The 21330-nt window shown below is 40.2% G+C and overlaps 1 protein-coding gene across 2 annotated transcripts in view; it reads right to left on the bottom strand.

Moving 5' to 3' along the window:
• Positions 1 to 445: 445 nt before the first annotated feature.
• The window catches only part of tbc1d19 (TBC1 domain family, member 19), a 126016-nt gene continuing 105131 nt past the window's right edge, over positions 446 to 21330 (bottom strand). For both annotated transcript variants that reach the window (XM_048545158.2, XM_048545136.2), the window contains 5 exons: positions 19041 to 19150; positions 16546 to 16637; positions 11881 to 11996; positions 10799 to 10869; positions 446 to 1629 (listed from right to left, as the gene is read on the bottom strand). In XM_048545158.2, the coding sequence (XP_048401115.1) occupies positions 1555 to 1629; positions 10799 to 10869; positions 11881 to 11996; positions 16546 to 16637; positions 19041 to 19150 (464 nt within the window). In that variant the 3' untranslated portion in view covers positions 446 to 1554. The remainder of the gene's footprint in view (positions 1630 to 10798; positions 10870 to 11880; positions 11997 to 16545; positions 16638 to 19040; positions 19151 to 21330) is intronic.

Here is a 21330-nt window from a genome sequence, read left to right as displayed (position 1 = left end):
TTATTTTTTGGGAGATGTCTATGTTTTCCTCAGCTCAGGATAATTAATGCTATTAAGCAGCTTTACTTGTTAAAGGATTAAATGATCAGTTCTCAGATGTTAGTTGTATTGGATTGGTCTGTGAAAGATTCATTGAAAAATTAATTTGCTGCTAACTAGCTTTGTAGAATTACATAAGAAATTTCAACTGATGCAATAATTTTTTTAACTTCAGAGTTTTCAGTACAAAATTTCATCTGGGAGCATTCAAATTCTTGCAGTACGAACCTTAGCATAATTTAGCATAATGTTTCTATTAATTTGTAAGAAGTCTCATGGTGAGAGTATTAGCAGTTCTTGGATTTACCAACCAATGGAACTAAATAAAAAATCCATTTAGAACTTACAGAGAACAAAAATTAAGTAGAATAAAACAGTAAATAAGGAATAAAATGTGCAAAAGATCTGAAATATCTGTATTTTTATGGTCAGTATGTCAGGTTTCATTTGGTCAAAGTTAGTCACCTTTGCCCAACACATGGAAGTACAGATCAAAAGTGAATATTATCATAAACACAAATCTTTGCCTTTGTTACATTGTAAGCAGTTATTCAGGCTTATTCCCATCACCTCCCCCACACTTCCGTCCCCAATCATGAGGTCATCCAAAATGGCAACTTTATCTTTTCTGTGTTCCCTACCACACTCGCAACTCATTTCATTGTATCCCAGTGAAGTGACATCCAGTTTAAAATTCTCTTTCTCATTGCCAAATTTCTCCATAGCCTTGTCCCTCCATTTTCTATATCATCCAACAAAACAATCCTGTATTTTCTTAAATCTGCCATGAGGAAGTATACAAACATAACAAAAAAATGTTTGAATTTGGTATCTAAAAGTATGCTTATTTTATATTTTGCTTTTTATGTGTAAATGTATTTTAAAAATTCATATGAAAAATGATTTTAAAAGTATCATCTTTCAATTATAGAATGCAAGGATATTACAGGTATTCTCTTTTAATTAAAACAGCTTTCAAAATGCCACAATACATGCCGATTCTTTTCAAACACTGAATTGTTTCCATGTTCGGCTTTAGTCCCATGAAAGAATAAATATGAATTGCAACATAGATTGATCAATTATAAAAGGAGCTCTCCCTATGAAATAGCAACTGTATGATAACAGTACACTCAGCACCGTACCCGTGTAAACATCAATTAACTAATATAAATATTTTCAGTTCCAAACTGTCATTTCATTTATGTTTTTAAAAAGAAACTAGAAAATGAGTTTTAATTAAGTTGATTTATTACAAGCAAATGTTATTATTAATTATACATCGGCTAAGTCTGTTGCTGTGTCAAGCTATACAAGGGGTCATCATCCACTACTTTGATCATCAATGTCAACTTTTCAATGTAATTTGAAGGCAGGTCCATGATCCACATGCATATATTTTCTTTCACTTTCTCATGTAGGCACCAAGTGGTTCATCATCATACTGTATAATATGGTAAAGAACTGACAAGATGATTATATATAGACTTCTGACTGTTGCAAGCAATGAAAAGTTCAACTGGAAGTTGCAAAAAGAAAAAGCTGTAGAAGAGGCATAACCTTCAATGTGGAAAGATCAGCTAGTACAGCCTATAAAAGGAACAAAAATGTTGGTTAAATTTACCAAAACCTGTTGCAAACAGCATGCTCATATCCAAAAATACAAAGTTCTATTTTCACCAAGTTTGTGGATACTACCACGATCTATTATTACTGCTAGAGAACAGAAAATCAACAAATTGTTGTGCTTTCATGTCAGTTTCATGGCTCTGTACACAAGGTAAAACAGCCATTACTGTTGAAATTCCTTTACAAAATGAAAATCTTAAAACAGAAAATTTTGAAGTACTGAGCAGGTGTGTCAAATCTCAGAAGAAAACATTAATGTTTACATCTGTAACCTTTCATCAGATCACAATATCTTTTTCTCTAAGAAAACCTAAATTTGTGTTAAACCTTCAAGATGGAGCCAATGGCTAAAAAAACTGAGATATCACGGTGTGAAGCTGGATGAACACAGCAGGCCAAGCAGCATCAGAGCAGCAGGAAAGCTTGACGTACCGGGTCAGGACCCTTCTCTAGAAAAAACTGCTAAAAAAACTGATCAGTTCAGATATTTTGCTTGTCATGTGCCTTAACCCTGAAATTCCTCTGGAAGGTTTCTGAGGATATATTTGGAATTGGGGTAGAATCTAAGGAAGATCAGAAATGCAATAACAATGGGAGATTCAATCACTAGGGGAATAGATTATGTTTCTGTGGTCACAGCCATGACTCCAGAATGATTTGTTGTCACCCTGGTGCCAGGGTCAAGGATGACAATGAGCTGCTGCCTAGCATTCTGGAAAGGGTGTACAGCCAGAGGTCACGATCCATTATCAGGAGAAATGACTGAGATAGAAAAAGGGATCCTGTAGACAGATTTTAGAGAACTAGGAAAGACATTTTAAAAATAGGATCTCAATGAGAGCAATCTCTAAATTACTCCTGAGGCCATGAAATAATGAGGACAGAAAATAGACTGATATATGTATTGCTAGATGACGATGTATGAAGGAGGTACTGGGGCTAGTTCAGGGACGATGGTACTTGGAGAGCTGGAAAAGATGCATTACACACTGCCAGAACGAATACTGCAAGAACTAATATCTTGCAGTGAGGGTTATTAGTGCTTTTTGAGAAGGTTTAAACTAGCTTGGTAAGAGAGTAACAACCAAAGATAAATTCTGAAGGGAAATTGTATCCTGTGCAAGTTTGGTGGTCTGTCAATTTAAAAGTCCAATCATGTTACAAAATGATGATCTCACTGCCTATTTTGGATGGGAAACAGTTTATTCTAACCTTGCTGCCTGTGAACAGTGCAGAAGTTAACCATGTGCTCCAGCCCAAAGGAACAGCTTTTGTATTGAGTACTCTACTTGGGGGAAAATGTTTTGAGCTAGGGGTGTAGACTCATAAAGAAGCAGGCAGCCTCAGGAATACCATGTTTTAAATGGGAAGAAGTGAGGTACTTTTAAAACTTAAGTGCTATATTGTGCTATGCTGGGCCTTCTCAATTACAAAAAATAAAATGTGAGGAGAGTTTAGCCCTGTCGGACCATATGATGAAAACACAAACAGCTAGAATCTATATACAGAGATTCCAATATTTTGCTCAAGCTAACAAAACTGAAGCATATTTGGTCATCCCTGAGGATTACGGAGACAAAATTCCAACCTCCTGAGGGATCTGTTCCAGCCAAAGAAGCTAGGTACCCATACTTACGAAGAAACAGTACGAATCCTGTTTTTCACCAAAACCATTGTTGATTACTGAAAGGTTCAGATTCCATGTACACAACTAGCATGATGATAAATCTATCTCCCAGTCTGTAGCAACTTTAAAGAAGTCAGCAGAATTCTGCTAATTCGGAGACCGCAATAAACAACGCTATCAGAGACAGACTGGTGTGGAAAACAGATACACAGCAGCACATTGCTTGTATAAGGAAGCTGTATGCAGAAACTGCTGCAAGAAGGACACATTGAATCCACATGTTTGAGGAAGAAACCAAAGAATAATAAGAAATACTACACAAGAAAATTTGAGAATCACAGTCCAAAGAGGACTGTTCTCAAAGATACTGACCATTGCTGGTGACACCCACTGAAACTTGCTAAAAAATCCCAAGTGTGCTAACAACTATAGCAACAACTAATTCAAAGTAATCTTTGAGATTGTAATGTGACTCATTTATGTTTGTAAGAAAGGACCTACTACATGCACATGGATTTGTTCTCTGCACAGAAAAGGAATATCTTCAAACAATGTGTCTTTTTTTAACTACCAGGAGCTTGAGGACCTATAGTTTTTCATTACTTTCCAAATGACAATGATGTTGGGCAATCAGCGTCAAATTGCTACCTGATCAGCACCCTTTTCTTCTGTCATATAAGTTGCTGAGATCGTTTGAAATTTGGCATTCTTACATTTGTCCTGATGAACACAAGCCAGAAAAGTTTCATCAACATGTCTGTCTTTTCATCAATTTTAAAGTTATGTACCATCAAATGACTACTTCAATAATTTGCCTTCAATTTCAACCAAATTTCTTAGGCAGGTATGCACCTCAATGCTTTCCAGAGTCCATATATTGGGTTGTCGATAAAGAAGGGTATGTTTTTAAAAGATTCTCCTTAAATCGCTCAGGTGGTAGGCCTGTAGTGGATCCTAAAACCAATATCCTTAGGCTGCTGGTCCAGTTTCAGCTTGAAGGAATCTTGAGTCTTTTAGCAAAGGCGATACTGCACCGAGAATAATTGTCTTTCAAACAGTTGACCTGTCTCGATTCCCGGTCATCACATCCCAATGTCTCTATTTTAAAACCCCCAAGGTTTACACTGAATCTGATCCACCAGTGGTGAGGATTTAGGGGGCTTTATGGTACATTGGTAATGTCTCTACCTCTGAGCCAGAAGTCCCAGGTTCAAGACCATCTGCTCCAGAGGTTGTAAACATTTGAACAAATCAGTAAAAAAAAATCTATAAATCCCTGGATTATCTTTCTCAAATAACAGAGTGACATGCACCATTTTCCAAACTACTAAACTGGTTCCAAATCCTGAAACCTTGGAAAACTGTATTAGAACATCTCCAATGGAAGGACAGGAGATTTCCTTCATTAAAACACTTTGATAAATCAGATCTTTTTTATTGTTTAGTTATTCATAGAATGTAGGCATCACTCGCAAGACCAGCATTATGTCCCAATCTCTAATAGCCCTGTCAGAGGTCAGGTTGATTTGCCTTCTTGAACGGTTGGATTCTTCCAGGTGTAGGGACACCCACAATATGTTTTTTTAAAATTCATTTACAGAGTGTAGGATTCGCTGGCTAGGTCAGTATTTATTTCACACCCCTAATTGCCCAGAGAGGGCAGTTGAGAATCAACCACATTGCTTTGGGTCTGAAGTCACATGTAGGCCAGACCAGTTCCTTCCTGAAAGGACTAGTGAACCAGATGGGCTTTTCCAAGAATCAACAACAGTTTTGTGATCATCACTAGACTCTTAATTCCAGTTTTGTTTATTAAATTCTACCATCTGGCTTGGTGGGATTTGAACCCAGGTCCCCAGAACATTGCCTAGGTCTCTGGATTAATAGCCTAGCAAAACACCACTAAGCCACTGCCACCCAAAATGTTAAGAATGGAGTTCCAGGATTTCGACCCAGCAACAAAGAAGGATCATTATTACAGTTCCAAATCAGGATGGTGTTTGACTTAGAGGAAAATTTGCAGGTGGCGGTGTTCCTTTGCAAGTGCTGCCCTTGTACTTCCAGGTGGTAAGGTTGTAAATTTGGAAAGTGGTGTCAAAGGACCCAAGATGAGTTACTGCAATATTTCTTGTAGATGGTATATACTTATTGTGGGTAAATCACCACAAGTTACTTTCTCTTTGGCCAATCAAGTACTGAAACAGTAATTTAAACTTTATCGCATGTCACAACCAAAATACGACCCCTCAAGTAAGCAAGTTAAGCTTCACAATTCAACTTGACTATTACTCAATTAATGGTGGAATCTAGAAAGAATTCCAACCAACAGCGTCCATCTCTAGAAATGTCCAGAGTTTGATCGTTGTGCAGTGTTGTTCCTTGACGTTCTGCTACTGAATTGTTCTGGCGTTGGATTCTTATACAATTTCCTCTCATTCAAGTTTAGGGTATGACATAAATTAATAGTTCTTTAGATTCTTTTGCCACAAACATTGACTACTGTTTTGGAGATCATAAGTCTAGTAGCTTGCCTTCTTATCAGAATTAGTTCCAATGTGCCTTACTACATTTGAAGTTAATAAAATGTGAGGCTGGATGAACACAGCAGGCCAAGCAGCATCTCAGGAGCACAAAAGCTGACGTTTCGGGCCTGGACCCTTCCTCTCTGATGAAGGGTCCAGGCCCGAAACGTCAGCTTTTGTGCTCCTGAGATGCTGCTTGGCCTGCTGTGTTCATCCAGCCTCACATTTTATTGTCTTGGAATCTCCAGCATCTGCAGTTCCCATTATCTCTGATACATTTGAAGTTAGCTGACTGTTTGAGCCAGCCTACCTGCAATTAATCCTTTTACTTCAGACTTAATTGCCCATTTGTCATTAGGCAGCAAATTATTAAGCAATCTTATCTCTTCTTTCCCAGGAAGCAGCTTGTTTGCAGTTATTCAGCATATTGCTTTTAATTCCTTTATATCAGCTTCTACTTGACCCTTTCATCTCAGGAAACAGTTTATTTCAGAAGGAGTTAATGCTGATTCTTTCAATCCATGAAGTTATTAAAGTTCTTAAGTTTACACTGTCACATAATGCTCCATGCATTTTGGTGTAATCATAAACAAACATCACCATTTCTGACCTTATGATGGAAGGAAGGTTATTGATGAAATAACTGAAGGTGACTGGGCCCAGGTCAATATCCTGAAGAACTCCTGCTGTGATGTCCTAGAGCTGACATAATTGACATCCAACAACAACCATCTTTCCAAATGCTGAGCATGCTAGACGCAAACCATTGACTCCAGTTTTGCTAGGATTTCTTGATGCCATATTTGATCAAATGCTACCTTGATGTCAAGTGTTGTCACTATCATCTTACCTCAGCTTTTTTACCTACGTTTGGAACAATACTATAATGATGTCAGGAGCTGAGTGGCCCTGGGAGAACCTAAACTGTGCATCAGTATACAGGTTATTTGTTTGTAAGAACTGGTTGCTAGCACTATCATGACACATTATTTATAGGATGATGAATAGGCAGTTTGAATTGTCTTGCTTTTTGAGCAGATGACATATATGGGCAATTTCCTATTTTGCTGACATGCCCTCTTGCACTCTTCATTGATCTTCTGGCTTTAAAGTCAGTGTGTGAAATATGCCAACCATGATACTACAGACTGTGGATGAATAAAATCTGACAGCCACATCACCTCATAGATGTCCAATTTTGAACTCCTAATTAGTTCAAAGTGTGTCCCATTTAGCACACAGCATTTTGACAGTATCCTCAATATACTTGGTCTCCATAGTGACGGGGCAATTATCACTCCTCCCAATACTGTTATGGACGGATATAGTCAAAAATCACACAACACCAGGTTATGGTCCAACAAACCTGTTTGCAATAGGTAGTTTACTGAGGACAAAGTAAAGTAGATCTTTGCCTCCTGTTGGTTTCCTCACTGCCTGCCACAGATGCAGTCTGACAGCTGTGTCCTTTAGTATTAGGCCAGTACATCTGCTACTGAGCCACTCTTGGCAATAAATATTGGAGACCTCGCCTAGAACATATTCCATGTAATTGCCACTTTCAACGCTTCGTCCAAATGATGCTCAATATGGGGGAGTGCTGATTTATTAATTGTGTTAAACGCCGTGCTATTGGTGTTGACACTAAATTTCCTTCTATAAAGGACATTAGTCAACTGTACTGGATTTTCCTTTGCAACAATCGACAATGGTTACATGGGCTAGATTTTTTTAAAAATTTCAGATTATATTAAATTAAAATTTCAATATCTGATACGGTGGGTTTCAAATCCACGTCCCAAGAACATTAGAATTGGGTCTCTGGATTAGTGGCCTAATGACATTACCACCATCTCCCCCTTAAGAGTCAGCAATGGTTTAAATTTGAGATTTTTTTTAGATTGAAGATAAATTGGGCCACCTTCTTTGCCGAGAGATGAACCTGTGTCCCAGAGGATTTGCCTAGGCTTCTAGATTACCAATCCAGTGACATTACCAGCATGGCACTAAATCTTCAGAAACAAAGTAAGGACAGGTAGTTAATACTGGTTTCTTTCTCGATTTTAAAGACTGACACCAAGTAATTATTCAATTTGTCTCCTATTTCCTCATGTTCACTGACAGTATCAGAACTAGCAGTTTTTAGGGAAACTGCATCGCTCCTAAATATCATTTTTTACTCTAATTGCTAAACTTTTGTGTGTTGATTTAGTCATCCCTTGCAAGTCTTTTCATAGTTCCTTTTTGTAGTTATTATGTTTTAGTCGCCCTTTATCGTTCTCTACATCTCTCCTAATGGTCAGGGCCTGTGCTATTTTGTGCAACTTTGTATTCTTTTATTTTTAGTTTTATGTTGCCCTTTCCCTACTTAGTGTACAATCTTACCAGTTGGTTTATATTACTACCTACTTAACAGTATATTAAACTCAATTATGCAATGACTGCTATCTGTTAAATGCTCCCAAGCTGTGAAAGCTGTTTACTAAATCAGGCGCTTTACTCATCGCTAAATCTAATAAATGATAAGCCCTCTTGTTGGTCCTAAAATATACTGCTGTGAAAATCTACCCTGGACACACTGCAGAAATTCACTTCTTTTCTGACATGTTAGCTTGCTTATTACAATCTATATGAAAGCTAAAATCCCACACTAAAATTGACTTGCCTTTACAAAATACTTATCTATTCTCTACATTTGTGCTATTCGGGGACAGACACACAATGTACATTAGAACATAAGAACGAGGATCCAGAAACAGAAATTCAGCCCCTTGAGCCCACTCGGCCACTCGACACAAATCATTGCTGATCTAATCTCATCCTCAGCTTCACTTTCCTGCCCACTCTCCATATCTCTTTAACACATTGCTAATTAAACTACCAAACTACTACATTTCTACATTCTTTTCAATTTCTTAATTCTATCTACAGTCTTAACAAACTGTTTATTATTCTGTATATCCTCCCTTATCATTGTTGTATTTCATTTTTCATCACTAAGGCTGCTCTTCCCTGTCTACTTTTTAGGTCATCCTTCTTGTGAACTTTAAAACCTAGCAGAGTGAGTTTCTAGTTCTGGTCATCTCAGTAATGGCTACCATGTCATCACCTCCAAGCGGAATTTGTGATTACAATTCATTTAATTTACTCCTTATTTGTATATAAAATGCTTATTGGGGTTACAGGCTCTGTCCTTTTGCTCTAATGTTTTATGAAGATATTCCTTATTTATCTGTCATGGATTAATTTTTAGTTTCTTCCAATTAATTTGTTTTTGAACTGTATTTTCAAAAGGTCTCTCCTAGATTTATGAATTTAAAGGCCCAGAGACCTCACGATTTGTCATTTCCACTATGATCATGTGCCAAGTTCAGATCAGCTGGCGGGTGTCCCAAAGGTACAGTTTCTTTATGTTTTAGTCTCTCAAAGTCTGGCAATCAGAACTTTAACAGATTTCCAGGATTATTAAGGACCCTTCCTAGAGGAGTGTCAGTGATTCTGTGGAGCATTAACATGTTGTTGGTTTCAGGGTGACAACATTCATCCTCTCATTACTGCCATTCCATCAGCTAATCTGTCAACCAAGCCACATTGTTCCAATGTAAATTCTCAATTTCATCCTTAAGACCTTTCCCCTCCGAACCTCAGCAGTCGTCATTCAGCCTCTTTGTTGTCACTGGAAAGTACCACATAGAAGCATTATAACGTGTAAAGCCACTCTTAAAGACATGCATACAACTGATTATCGTGGCATGATGGCTCAGTGGTTAGCACTGCTGCCTCATAGCGCCAGGTATCCAGTTTTGATTCCATCCACAGGCGACTGTCTGTGTGTAATTTGCACATTCTCCCTGTGTCTGTGTGGGTTTCTGCCTGGTTTCCTCCCACAGTCCAAAAATATGCAGGCTAGGTGGAGTGGCCATGCTAAATTGCCAATAGTGTCCAGGAGTGTGTAAGTTAGGTGGATTAGCCGTTGGAAATGCAGAATTACTGGGAGGGATATGGGTCTAAGTGGGATACTCTTTGGAGGGGCAGTGTGGACTTGTTGGACTGATTGGCCTGTTTCCACACTGTAAGGATGCTACGATTTATTTGGGTTTGCATATAATAAAGCATGTTTTGGCTTTTAATCTTTATTATGTGTTGTCCTTACTTTTTCTTATGATTAAGTTGTGATGGTCCTGATGAAGGGATTCAGTCCAAAATGTTGACTTTCCTGCTCCTCAGATGCTGTCTGACCTGCTCTGATTTTCCAGCTTCACATTTATTGATTCTAGCTTCCAGCATCTGCGTCCTTACTGCTCCACGTCTTTGGAGCAGTTGTACTTGAAAACAAGTCTTTGAGCTCAGAAGTAGAAAAACTTCCATTGTGCCAAAACAACCCATCATTAGAAGCTAAACACAGTGGGCAGATATGACCTGCACCTAAGACCTGTTCTTCTCCTTACTAACCTCTAGTGACATGCTACACTCTGCATCACATCTTTTCATTCTCCCAGTCATGTTGGATTGCAAGGGGCAACTAATCCAAAAGTAGTCGATCTCTTTATTAGCATTGGTAGGAAGTCCTTTCCATTGCTGAACGTATGTTCAGCTATGTGTAATCACTAATTAGCATTAGCTAGTGTTGAGTTCCAAATGGCTTGAAATCAGCAATGACAATTAAAGGTCATGAGCTGCCTAATGTGCATTCTTTCATTGGGCACACAATGTGTTTGTAAAAGCATCCTTACCAACGTGGCTTCAAATACAACGTGTACCAGAAATGTGCAGCACACTACAGGATATCATATTGGACCTCTAAGCTGCTAAGTGTCCAGGAAGCGCGTGTTGCTGATCTGCATTGTCCACTCCTTAGCCATTAATCAGCACATCCTCACAATTATGTGATTGAGATTGGCATCAACTGTTCCCCGAGATTCCAGCCCACCCCTAAAAAGGTGAGCACACTCTATTCCAAAATGAAATTAGGATTCCTTACTTCAGCTGTAGCAAGTGATGTTGCCTCCATTAGATTTTCTGCTCTGAAAGCAAATACAGCAGCTGCTAATACTGAAATAAAACAAACTGTATTACACAGAGTTAACATTTTTCCAGGGCAGTGTCTAAAAATGTCTAAGCCAACGAAGTAACTGGGTAGCCTACTGATTGGTGTATTTTGTTGTCCCTTAAAGTAACTAATAGCGTACAGTAAAAAAAAATCAAAGCTATTTTCACATATGCATACCGATCAAAATGAGTTGAGTCAGCACAGTAGCAATGCTCCAGAGCTGCTCAACTAATTTCTGGTGTAGGTTTATATTCCTAGGGAATAAAGATGGCAAAAGAACTAAACAGGATTTTATATTCCATAGTTTCTCTAATGTATTTTTTTGAAATGATCAAAATAAAGTTTCATTGCCTTGGCCATTGTCCTTTCAGTAAGATACTTTCTTTTGTAAAATATCAAAATAATCCTTGTAGAAATTGGAGTGCAATGAGCAGTGCAGATGCCAGACAGAATGCTCCCACAATGCAACACTACCACTCATCATTGGACTGTACCTAAGGGCCACTAAAAGTGAGATTACTGCCCACATATTCATCTATTTAAAGTGGTTGAGTTGCCTATAGAGACACAGCAAGCAACGACAGCTCACCTTGATAACTCAACTGATATCTAAGGCAGGGCTTGGGTGCATGCTAATGGCACAGTGCTGATTTCACATTGTAAATAAGCCATAATCAATTTTACTATACTTCAACTGAGTGAATTTGTCAATTTAAGGACACAGAAATAAAAGTAATAGTATGAAAACCAACCAAAGAATAGTGCTGTGATGAAGTGGAAAATTATTTAAGCAACACATTAGGTCAATTATGATTTTTTTCTAAACATTCAGGCCTTTTCAAAATTTTTCATTATTCATGCAGAAACCAGTTGCTATTACCAAAGACACTGTGCAAAAATGTAACACCCTTTACTGGCAGTCAGTCAGAACAACATATCAAATGCATCTTAAAGGAACCCTGGTGTACAGTTACAAGTGCAATGCAAAGAATACCAGTTTCTTTGTACTATACCAGCAAGAATTTCTAGTGAGTTGTATCCCAGAATCCTATCCCAAAGAAACAAGAGCTGATCAGTTGCTAGGTACCCAGAGAATGCCCTCACCATCCACTTAAACGATATTCGAAGTCTGGGAAAAGAAATATGAAAGAAACATTGATTTCAGAATGTCATATTAAGCAAGCTGCACGAGCATCAGACTAAAACCAGAATCTGAGGGTGTAATTTTAATTCTGCCCATCTCTTTTTTATAAGTTCAGGAATTCAGGCCAACATTTCAGGACAGAAGAAATTTATGTGAATATTCATCAAACACCTGGGAAACATTATGACAAAGCTCCTTGGTGGAGCTCAGGAGCCACTCATGCAGACTTTGATGACTAGGTAATCTTCTGTCTATACTGCATTAGCTAATTTCTGTCACAATAATTACAGGGCACTTCTATTGGTCCCAGTGTTCAAAGGTCAAAATGTAACTATCATCCTGGGTTCCTTGGTCTGATCATTATTCTACTATGTGTGTGGCTATTGGGTGAAGACAATGTTGCAGTCAACCAGCAATACTGATTGAGCAGCAGCCAACATTAATTAGAAAACCACTCAAAGGTTGTCAGTGGTTTATCTGGTATTGAAATACTTGCAATGTCCACTTTTATCACCTAAAGGAAGTGCATTCTAATGGCAATGAATTGTACTGAGGATTTACATACCTTATGACGAAATTCATTTCTAACATTCTGTGACAATATAACATTTACATAGCATTAAATTCCAAGAATAGTTAGGTGGTAACATAAAATTGTACCCTACCAGCAGAAGGGGCTTATTACAAGTTAATAAAATGTGAGGCTGGATGAACACAGCAGGCCAAGCAGCATCTCAGGAGCACAAAAGCTGACGTTTCGGGCCTAGACCCTTCATCAGAGAGGGGGATGGGGAGAGGGATCTGGAATAAATAGGGAGAGAGGGGGAGGCGGACCGAAGATGGAGAGTAAAGAAGATAGGTGGAGAGAGTATAGGTGGGGAGGTAGGGAGGGGATAGGTCAGTCCAGGGAAGACGGACAGGTCAAGGAGGTGGGATGAGGTTAGTAGGTAGATGGGGGTGCGGCTTGGGGTGGGAGGAAGGGATGGGTGAGAGGAAGAGCCGGTTAGGGAGGCAGAGACAGGTTGGACTGATTTTGGGATGCAGTGGGTGGGGGGAAGAGCTGGGCTGGTTGTGTGGTGTAGTGGGGGGAGGGGACGAACTAGGCTGGTTTAGGGATGCAGTAGGGGAAGGGGAGATTTTGAAACTGGTGAAGTCCACATTGATACCATATGGCTGCAGGGTTCCCAGGCGGAATATGAGTTGCTGTTCCTGCAACCTTCGGGTGGCATCATTGTGGCAGTGCAGGAGGCCCATGATGGACACGTCATCTAGAGAATGGGAGGGGGAGTGGAAATGGTTTGCAACTGGGAGGTGCAGTTGTTTGTTGCGAACTGAGCGGAGGTGTTCTGCAAAGCGGTCCCCAAGCCTCCGCTTGGTCTCCCCAATGTAGAGGAAGCCGCACCGGGTACAGTGGATGCAGTATACCACATTGGCAGATGTGCAGGTGAACCTCTGCTTAATGTGGAATGTCATCTTGGGGCCTGGGATAGGGGTGAGGGAGAAGGTGTGGGGACAAGTGTAGCATTTCCTGCGGTTGCAGGGGAAGGTACCGGGTGTGGTGGGGTTGGAGGGCAGTGTGGAGCAAACAAGGGAGTCACGGAGAGAGTGGTCTCTCCGGAAAGCAGACAGGGGAGGGGAATGTCTTATCGTGGGAGCAGATGTGGCGGAGGCGGAGGAATTGGGAATAGGGGATGGAATTTTTGCAGGAGGGTGGGTGGGAGGAGGTGTATTCTAGGTAGCTGTGGGAGTCGGTGGGCTTGAAATGGACATCAGTTACAAGCTGGTTGCCTGAGATGGAGACTGAAAGATCCAGGAAGGTGAGGGATGTGCTGGAGATGGCCCAGGTGAACTGAAGGTTGGGGTGGAAGGTGTTGGTGAAGTGGATGAATTGTTCGAGCTCCTCTGGGGAGCAAGAGGTGGCGCCGATACAGTCATCAATGTACCGGAGGAAGAGGTGGGGTTTGGGGCCTGTGTAGGTGCGGAAGAGGGACTGTTCCACGTAACCTACAAAGAGGCAGGCATGGCTGGGGCCCATGCGGGTGCCCATGGCCACCCCCTTAGTTTGTAGGAAGTGGGAGGAGTCAAAAGAGAAGTTGTTGAGTGTGAGGACGAGTTCAGCTAGGCGGATGAGAGTGTCGGTGGAGGGGGACTGGTCGGGCCTGCGGGACAGGAAGAAGCGGAGGGCCTTGAGGCCATCTCCATGCGGAATGCAGGTGTCCAGGGACTGGACGTCCATGGTGAAAATGAGGTGTTGGGGGCCAGGGAATTGGAAGTCCTGGAGGAGGTGGAGGGCGTGGGTGGTGTCACGGACGTAGGTGGGGAGTTCCTGGACCAAAGGAGAGAAAATGGAGTCCAGATAGGTGGAGATGAGTTTTTGGTAGGTCAATTAGAACAGTTTAGGGGTAACTGAAAAGCAGTTCCAGGGACTCAGTTTAGTTGGACTGAAACAAGGGCAGATTGTGTTTGGAGAGTTTATTGTTGGTTCTCCTACAGGGAAGAAGTCAAGAGCAACAAGCTAGGTCTGTGTAATCAGGACTTAGAAACAGTTCTGGAGAGCTGGGAAAGTGAGAAGTTTGCTGGCTCTGCCTTGGGAGATGTTTTGAGGAGCTCAGAAGAAACCTTCAGGGCAGTTGAGAGAATGAGGGCTGACAAACCACAAGCAGTACTTCCTTCACACAACTGCATAAAATTAGAGATTAGCAGAATCCAAAGGACATATCCAGCTTGAAAAAGCTAGATGTTGGTGAAAGTCTGGAATTGTGCTGCTGAATAAGTACCAGAGTGCAGGTTCAGAGTTAAGGAGAGCCTAAACCCAAGATTGGAGGGTGATCAGCCAAAGAAAGGAACAACTTACAGGCAGTCCATGACAGGATCACTCTTGAGAGGAAGTTTCAAGGCAAGGTCACTGAAATCCCTTGGGAAGTTTATTGAGATTTGATGACCCATCATGTCACTAAGGTCTGTGAAGGGTTGCTGAGAAACTTTTGTTAATTCTGAGTGGTAGAAATAAGTCATACATGTATTGTAGACTGTATTGCAAAACATTGTAGTTTGTACAAAACCGTGAGATTGTATGGCTTTATTCTCCCGGATGTCACCTCTTTTCTAGGTAAGAATAAAGTTTAGTAGTCCTTAATCCGATTGTAACATAATATAGAGATATCATCTTGTATCATAACAGTAAAAATGATGATCGAGTCTGAGATCATTACAGCTTAACCAAGGATCCTTACACTGATATTTATTCCATCTTTTGTCAAAGCTGGTTTCCGCAATAGCCAAACATAAGAGTACTATTTAATATGAGGTTGGAATTTTGGGTTAAAACAGACAATTTTCATAACACAGGCTGTAGCATGTTATTTTGAGCAGTTGGGGCTGAAGGTATCAGCCGAGGTTCAAGTTTCAAATCACTATCCAGATTCCTGCAGTGAACGCATGTGCAGATGACGACAGTATCAGGGATGAGTGTGATGCAGTTCCCATGTTGAATAACCTGTCACATTCACTGCTGGAAATTTGGCAGGATGCTGTCCTATAACTTTGGTGAAAGATCAGTGACGACACTAGCGAAACTACAAAACACAGTACTTTCATTGTAGAAACAAACACAAGTATATCTGGGTCTAGGCCCGAAACGTCAGCTTTTGTGCTCCTGAGATGCTGCTTGGCCTGCTGTGTTCATCCAGCCTCACATTTTATTAACAAGTATGTCTTTACCTGCTACATTTAAAACTTCCCTGTTCTCTGACTGATTACACTGTTGGCCATTTAAGTGCACAATTTTATGCGTGGCAAATGTATCACTTTGCCTATGTCCAAGAAACATTCACTCTTAAATACCTCAGCGGCTTGTCATTCACGACCTTGAAGGCCTCCTTCAAGGTGTGGTCCAAATACTTTCTGAAAAGAGACAGAGCCTGAGTGGGTGGCTCAGTTTATAGGTTTGGAGAATTTATGGCTTGAAGAAGTCCACATCATTTATGTCAGATTGCAAATAAAATTGTGAATCAAACTGACTACAGATGAAAGATATGAAAGCAAGTGCCAGAAGCAAACAGGGATTATGAAAAAGGACAAGTAGCTAACATAAGAGGGGCTTCCAAAATCTTCCAAAAGCACATCATTCGGATAAGGATGGTAACGTGTGGAATATGGCCAACTAGGGACTGAAAAGGGGATTGATACTTAGAGGCAAGAGGCATGGCTGAGATGTTAAATGAATACATTGCATGTATCTTTACCTACAAGGCAGACTCTGTCTAAGCCACGGTGTCAGGATCTTAGTCACTAGAAGAGCTAACATTGATAAGGAAAAACCGAAAGAACTGTGAACGCTGGAAATCAGAAATAAAAATAGAAATTGCTGAAAAATCTCAGCAGGTCTGGCAGCATCTGTGGAGAGAAATTAGAGTTAACATTTTGGGACCAGTGACCCTTCTTCAGAACAAATTTGCAATACTTTTCAAATTTCTCTCAAAAAATTGGCAAACATTTAACCACTAGAGATAGAACTTTCTATATAAGTACTTACGGCTGTGCTCCAATTTCGTGCAAATGGTAAAAGAGTTGTGGAAGGTAGGTCTGAACAAGTGTCTCAAACACCAGACAAAGTGACACAATTCCCTGAAAATAAACAATTAATAGCATTATTGTAACATCCATAACAATCACAATAAAAACAGATTTCTTTTTTAGACAGACACTAAACTCCATCCGCTCACAAGAAGAACATAATCTGAGAGAACAATTAACAAAAATCAAGAAATACTCCCTGTCTTCAACAACATTCTTCCATCAGTCAATCTCACCAAAAACAAATTAAGAGTTCACTAAGCTAATTTAGTCTACATCTGTGGGATTTCGTGTAACTTCTTGTTAGATTTATTGACATAACAACAACTTGCATTTATCTAGCACCCTAACATATACATATCTTAAGATCAACTCAAAATCAAAATAGGAAACTATAAATAGATAAGTGACGAGTAATGAAAATCTGGTTGTCGGTATGTCAAAAGAAAATTTTGAAATAATATGAGAAGAGACGTAAGGGGCTTTAAGAAATATGCCAGGGATGGGGGCAATGGCAGCTGAAGGATCTCCCATCAAAGTTGAAGGTGGGCTGGGCAAAGGCACCTATATTTTTCATAAAATAGAATTTTAGAGATTGAAAGATGATAAGTAAAAATATGTAAAATAGAATGATTGAGTCTCAGAAACAAATACATGAATAACGATTTAAACTTAGTCAGAGATAAGTGACACTGAAGAGTTGGAAATTTTTAGCCTTAGTGACGACTATTTTCATTAGAGATTTCAGGCAGTTGCATTCTTTTTCTTTTACACAGAACAAAATTACTTTAAATAGAGATTGTTGGTTTTTAAGTAAGTTTTTCACTTTCAAATGGAAGCCTAATGTTAAGGTTTTGCAGTCAAGTTTAATAAGGGCCATAGGCTGCTGGAAGTGATTAAATCAATGTGAAGCGATGGCTCAATATTCCTACTATTAAGTTGGGCAACTTGTAGCTCATTCATAACTTCATGCCAAAAGGTGGTCTGACAGCACAGAAATAATTATGTGATCAGGTTATCGAAAACATCTCAGTATGGTAGAAATGGATATGATTAGAATTATATACAGAAATAGACCTTGGACTTGGGGGTGATGTTGCCAAATTTATAACTTGAAGCACCTTAAATGAGGCAGTATTGAGACTTAAAAATATGTCAACGTTGGATATTGTGATGACCCATTTGGTTTTAGGGAGAAATGCACTTTTCACGTAAGAGATGGTTGCTTTTAGAACCGGGTTTCGCCAGGAGAATAGTCAAATTGGAAAAGGTAATCATGAGGAATAATATAGAGTGTGTCGTCGGGACAGTTTCCCAGAACAGTATGTATGGATGCCACCAAGGTTCAGGATAATTTGGAAACAAAAACAGAAATTGCTGGAAAAGCTCAGAAGGTCACATCCTTTCACTTTAATGAGATTTTTATTTTAATTTAGTGCCAGCGAGGTTCAGAAAACCTAGCAGATTAAAGGGGATAAGTAGGTTTTGGATCTATAACATAAGGGCATTTAGAGCACTCTTTCTGGATGAAGAGAAGCTGGAGTGTTTCATTCAAGCCAAAAGGCTGAACTTGAACTCTTTGCAAATCCTGTCATCTATCAACCCGTCTCTACGGCCCCTCTGTCCAAGTACTCCAGATCTGTGAGGAAAAACAAGGATATACTGTTGTTAATTTAAGCAGGATGTCTGAGAACCCTTGATTTTCAAGTTTGTCATCTAACTGATGGAGACTGATAGTTATGATTAGTCAATAATTCCATTATTGTCATAAGAGGAAATGACCAAAATGATAGAAAGCAAATTACATGGGCCTTAGTTTAGTTTTGTCCAGTAATTCCTATGTGAATCAGATGATAATTTACATGCAAATTACATGTTAACTTCCACCATCTAAACAGGAACACAGCTAAAATTATAGATTAGCAAGACAGAATTAATTAATTTACTTACTGAAGCATCAAAGAAACAGCATTGTATTTAGGACAGTCTCCAGTTTTACTTTTCAGATTACTTGAGCTCCAAGACTTAGATTTCGTAATCTTGTTTCTTTTGTTTAGATTAATTCTATGCAGATTAATGGTTTATTGTTCACACTAGGAATAAAACTACTGGTCAGTTATGTCACCCTTCCTCAGTGTTTCGTAGACAGATATATCAAATCAAATAATTATCCTACAGATTTGCCATTTATGTTTTACTTCACTCACTTCACTCTTCATATAAATGCTGGTTGAAGATACAATCAGCTAAGGGTACAAATTTGGAGGCACTGTTTTTATTAAAAAAAAACAGAAGGGAACAAAGAAATAATATATTACTCACAATTGAGGCAAATACATTTTAATGTAATCTACCTTAACTGACAGATATCAAATTCTGGTGAATGAATGCATATCCCTTTAAGAACAAAAAAGAATTATGTCTTGCTGAATTTTAAACCTTCATGGAACTTACTGAGGAATGGGATGAGATGCAATGAAGCCTGAAGAAATATCGCACGTACATCTCTCGGAAAACTTGGTACAGTTTGGATGGCTCGTGGTAGAGAAAACAGAGTGGAGCAACTGCAAGGAAGCAGGAAACAACATAAACAAAATCCAAGATTGCACAAGAGAAATCATATCTTTGATGTCATACTGACAGCAGCTAATGTTCTTTTACAATCGATGATTATATCCTCAATTTGGAGGCATCACATTACGTACAAGAAAGAATGCAACTGGAAAACCAGGTGAAAATAGCACTCAAAACTTCATTCAGATTTCCAAAATGAAATTATGCTTCAAATTTTCACTCAAGCTTATGGCATAACCACAAATATCAAATTGTCCATGAACCAGCATTTTAGAATTTTTTGATAATAAAATGTGAGGCTGGATGAACACAGCAGGCCAAGCAGCATCTCAGGAGCACAAAAGCTGACGTTTCGGGCCTGGACCCTTCATCAGAGAGGGGGATGGGGAGAGGGAACTGGAATAAATAGGGAGAGAGGGGGAGGCGGACCGAAGATGGAGAGTAAAGAAGATAGGTGGAGAGAGTATAGGTGGGGAGGTAGGGAGGGGATAGGTCAGTCCAGGGAAGACGGACAGGTCAAGGAGGTGGGATGAGGTTAGTAGGTAGATGGGGGTGCGGCTTGGGGTGGGAGGAAGGGATGGGTGAGAGGAAGAACAGGTTAGGGAGGCAGAGACAGGTTGGACTGGTTTTGGGATGCAGTGGGTTGGGGGGAAGAGCTGGGCTGGTTGTGTGGTGCAGTGGGGGGAGGGGACGAACTGGGCTGGTTTAGGGATGCAGTAGGGGAAGGGGAGATTTTGAAACTGGTGAAGTCCACATTGATACCATTGGGCTGCAGGGTTCCCAGGCAGAATATGAGTTGCTGTTCCTGCAACCTTCGGGTGGCATCATTGTGGCACTGCAGGAGGCCCATGATAGACATGTCATCTAAAGAATGGGAGGGGGAGTGGAAATGGTTTGCGACTGGGAGGTGCAGTTGTTTGTTGCGAACTGAGCGGAGGTGTTCTGCAAAGCGGTCCCCAAGCCTCCGCTTGGTTTCCCCAATGTAGAGGAAGCCGCACCGGGTACAATGGATGCAGTATACCACATTGGCAGATGTGCAGGTGAACCTCTGCTTAATGTGGAATGTCATCTTGTGGCCTGGGATAGGGGTGAGGGAGGAGGTGTGGGGGCAAGTGTAGCATTTCCTGCGGTTGCAGGGGAAGGTGCCGGGTGTGGTGGGGTTGGAGGGCAGTGTGGAGCGAACAAGGGAGTCACGGAGAGACTGCATCCCTAAACCAGCCCAGTTCGTCCCCTCCCCCCACTGCACCACACAACCAGCCCAGCTCTTCCCCCCAACCCACTGCATCCCAAAACCAGTCCAACCTGTCTCTGCCTCCCTAACTGGTTCTTCCTCTCACCCATCCCTTCCTCCCACCCCAAGCCGCACCCCCATCTACCTACTAACCTCATCCCACCTCCTTGACCTGCCCGTCTTCCCTGGACTGACCTATCCCCTCCCTACCTCCCCACCTATACTCTCTCCACCTATCTTCTTTACTCTCCATCTTCGGTCCGCCTCCCCCTCTCTCCCTATTTATTCCAGTTCCCTCTCCCCATCTCCCTCTCTGATGAAGGGTCTAGGCCCGAAACGTCAGCTTTTGTGCTCCTGAGATGCTGCTTGGCCTGCTGTGTTCATCCAGCCTCACATTTTATTATCTTGGAATCTCCAGCATCTGCAGTTCCCATTATCTCTTTTAGAATTTTTTGTTTTGCATTTGACACATCCATGATATTTTGATAGGCATTAATGAATTGCATGCTGCAGGTTTACTAATACAGCTAAAATTCAGTTATCAAAATTCTGCAAGTTACCAGATTTTAATAAATCAGTCTTTAAATAACAATGCAGATCTACTTATTTACACGTTAGTGTCTAATATCAGTTTTTCGACAAAACAAATGCATTTTAATTTTTTTTGATGAGATGTCTTTTAGTATTCTAAATGTTAAAAAAAGGCTTAATTTTAAGAATCTCCTTCATGCTCCACAAATAAACATATCTTATTCAATAATTTGACCTGATGCACCACACACTTTTCTGGATGGGCCGACTTCTAGTAATAAGCTTTATTAAACAATTGCAAAAGATCATGGAAACTCAAGTTGTATGTAGCTTCTTTTGTAATTGTGCTATTGTGCAACTTTGGTCATTTATGGGAACATCACGCTGAAAATGTTAACATAGCCTAGC

The sequence above is a fragment of the Stegostoma tigrinum genome, chromosome 1, assembly GCF_030684315.1.
Source record: "Stegostoma tigrinum isolate sSteTig4 chromosome 1, sSteTig4.hap1, whole genome shotgun sequence".
NCBI classification, from domain to species: domain Eukaryota; kingdom Metazoa; phylum Chordata; class Chondrichthyes; order Orectolobiformes; family Stegostomatidae; genus Stegostoma; species Stegostoma tigrinum.
This window is presented reverse-complemented; position numbering and strand designations above follow the sequence as displayed.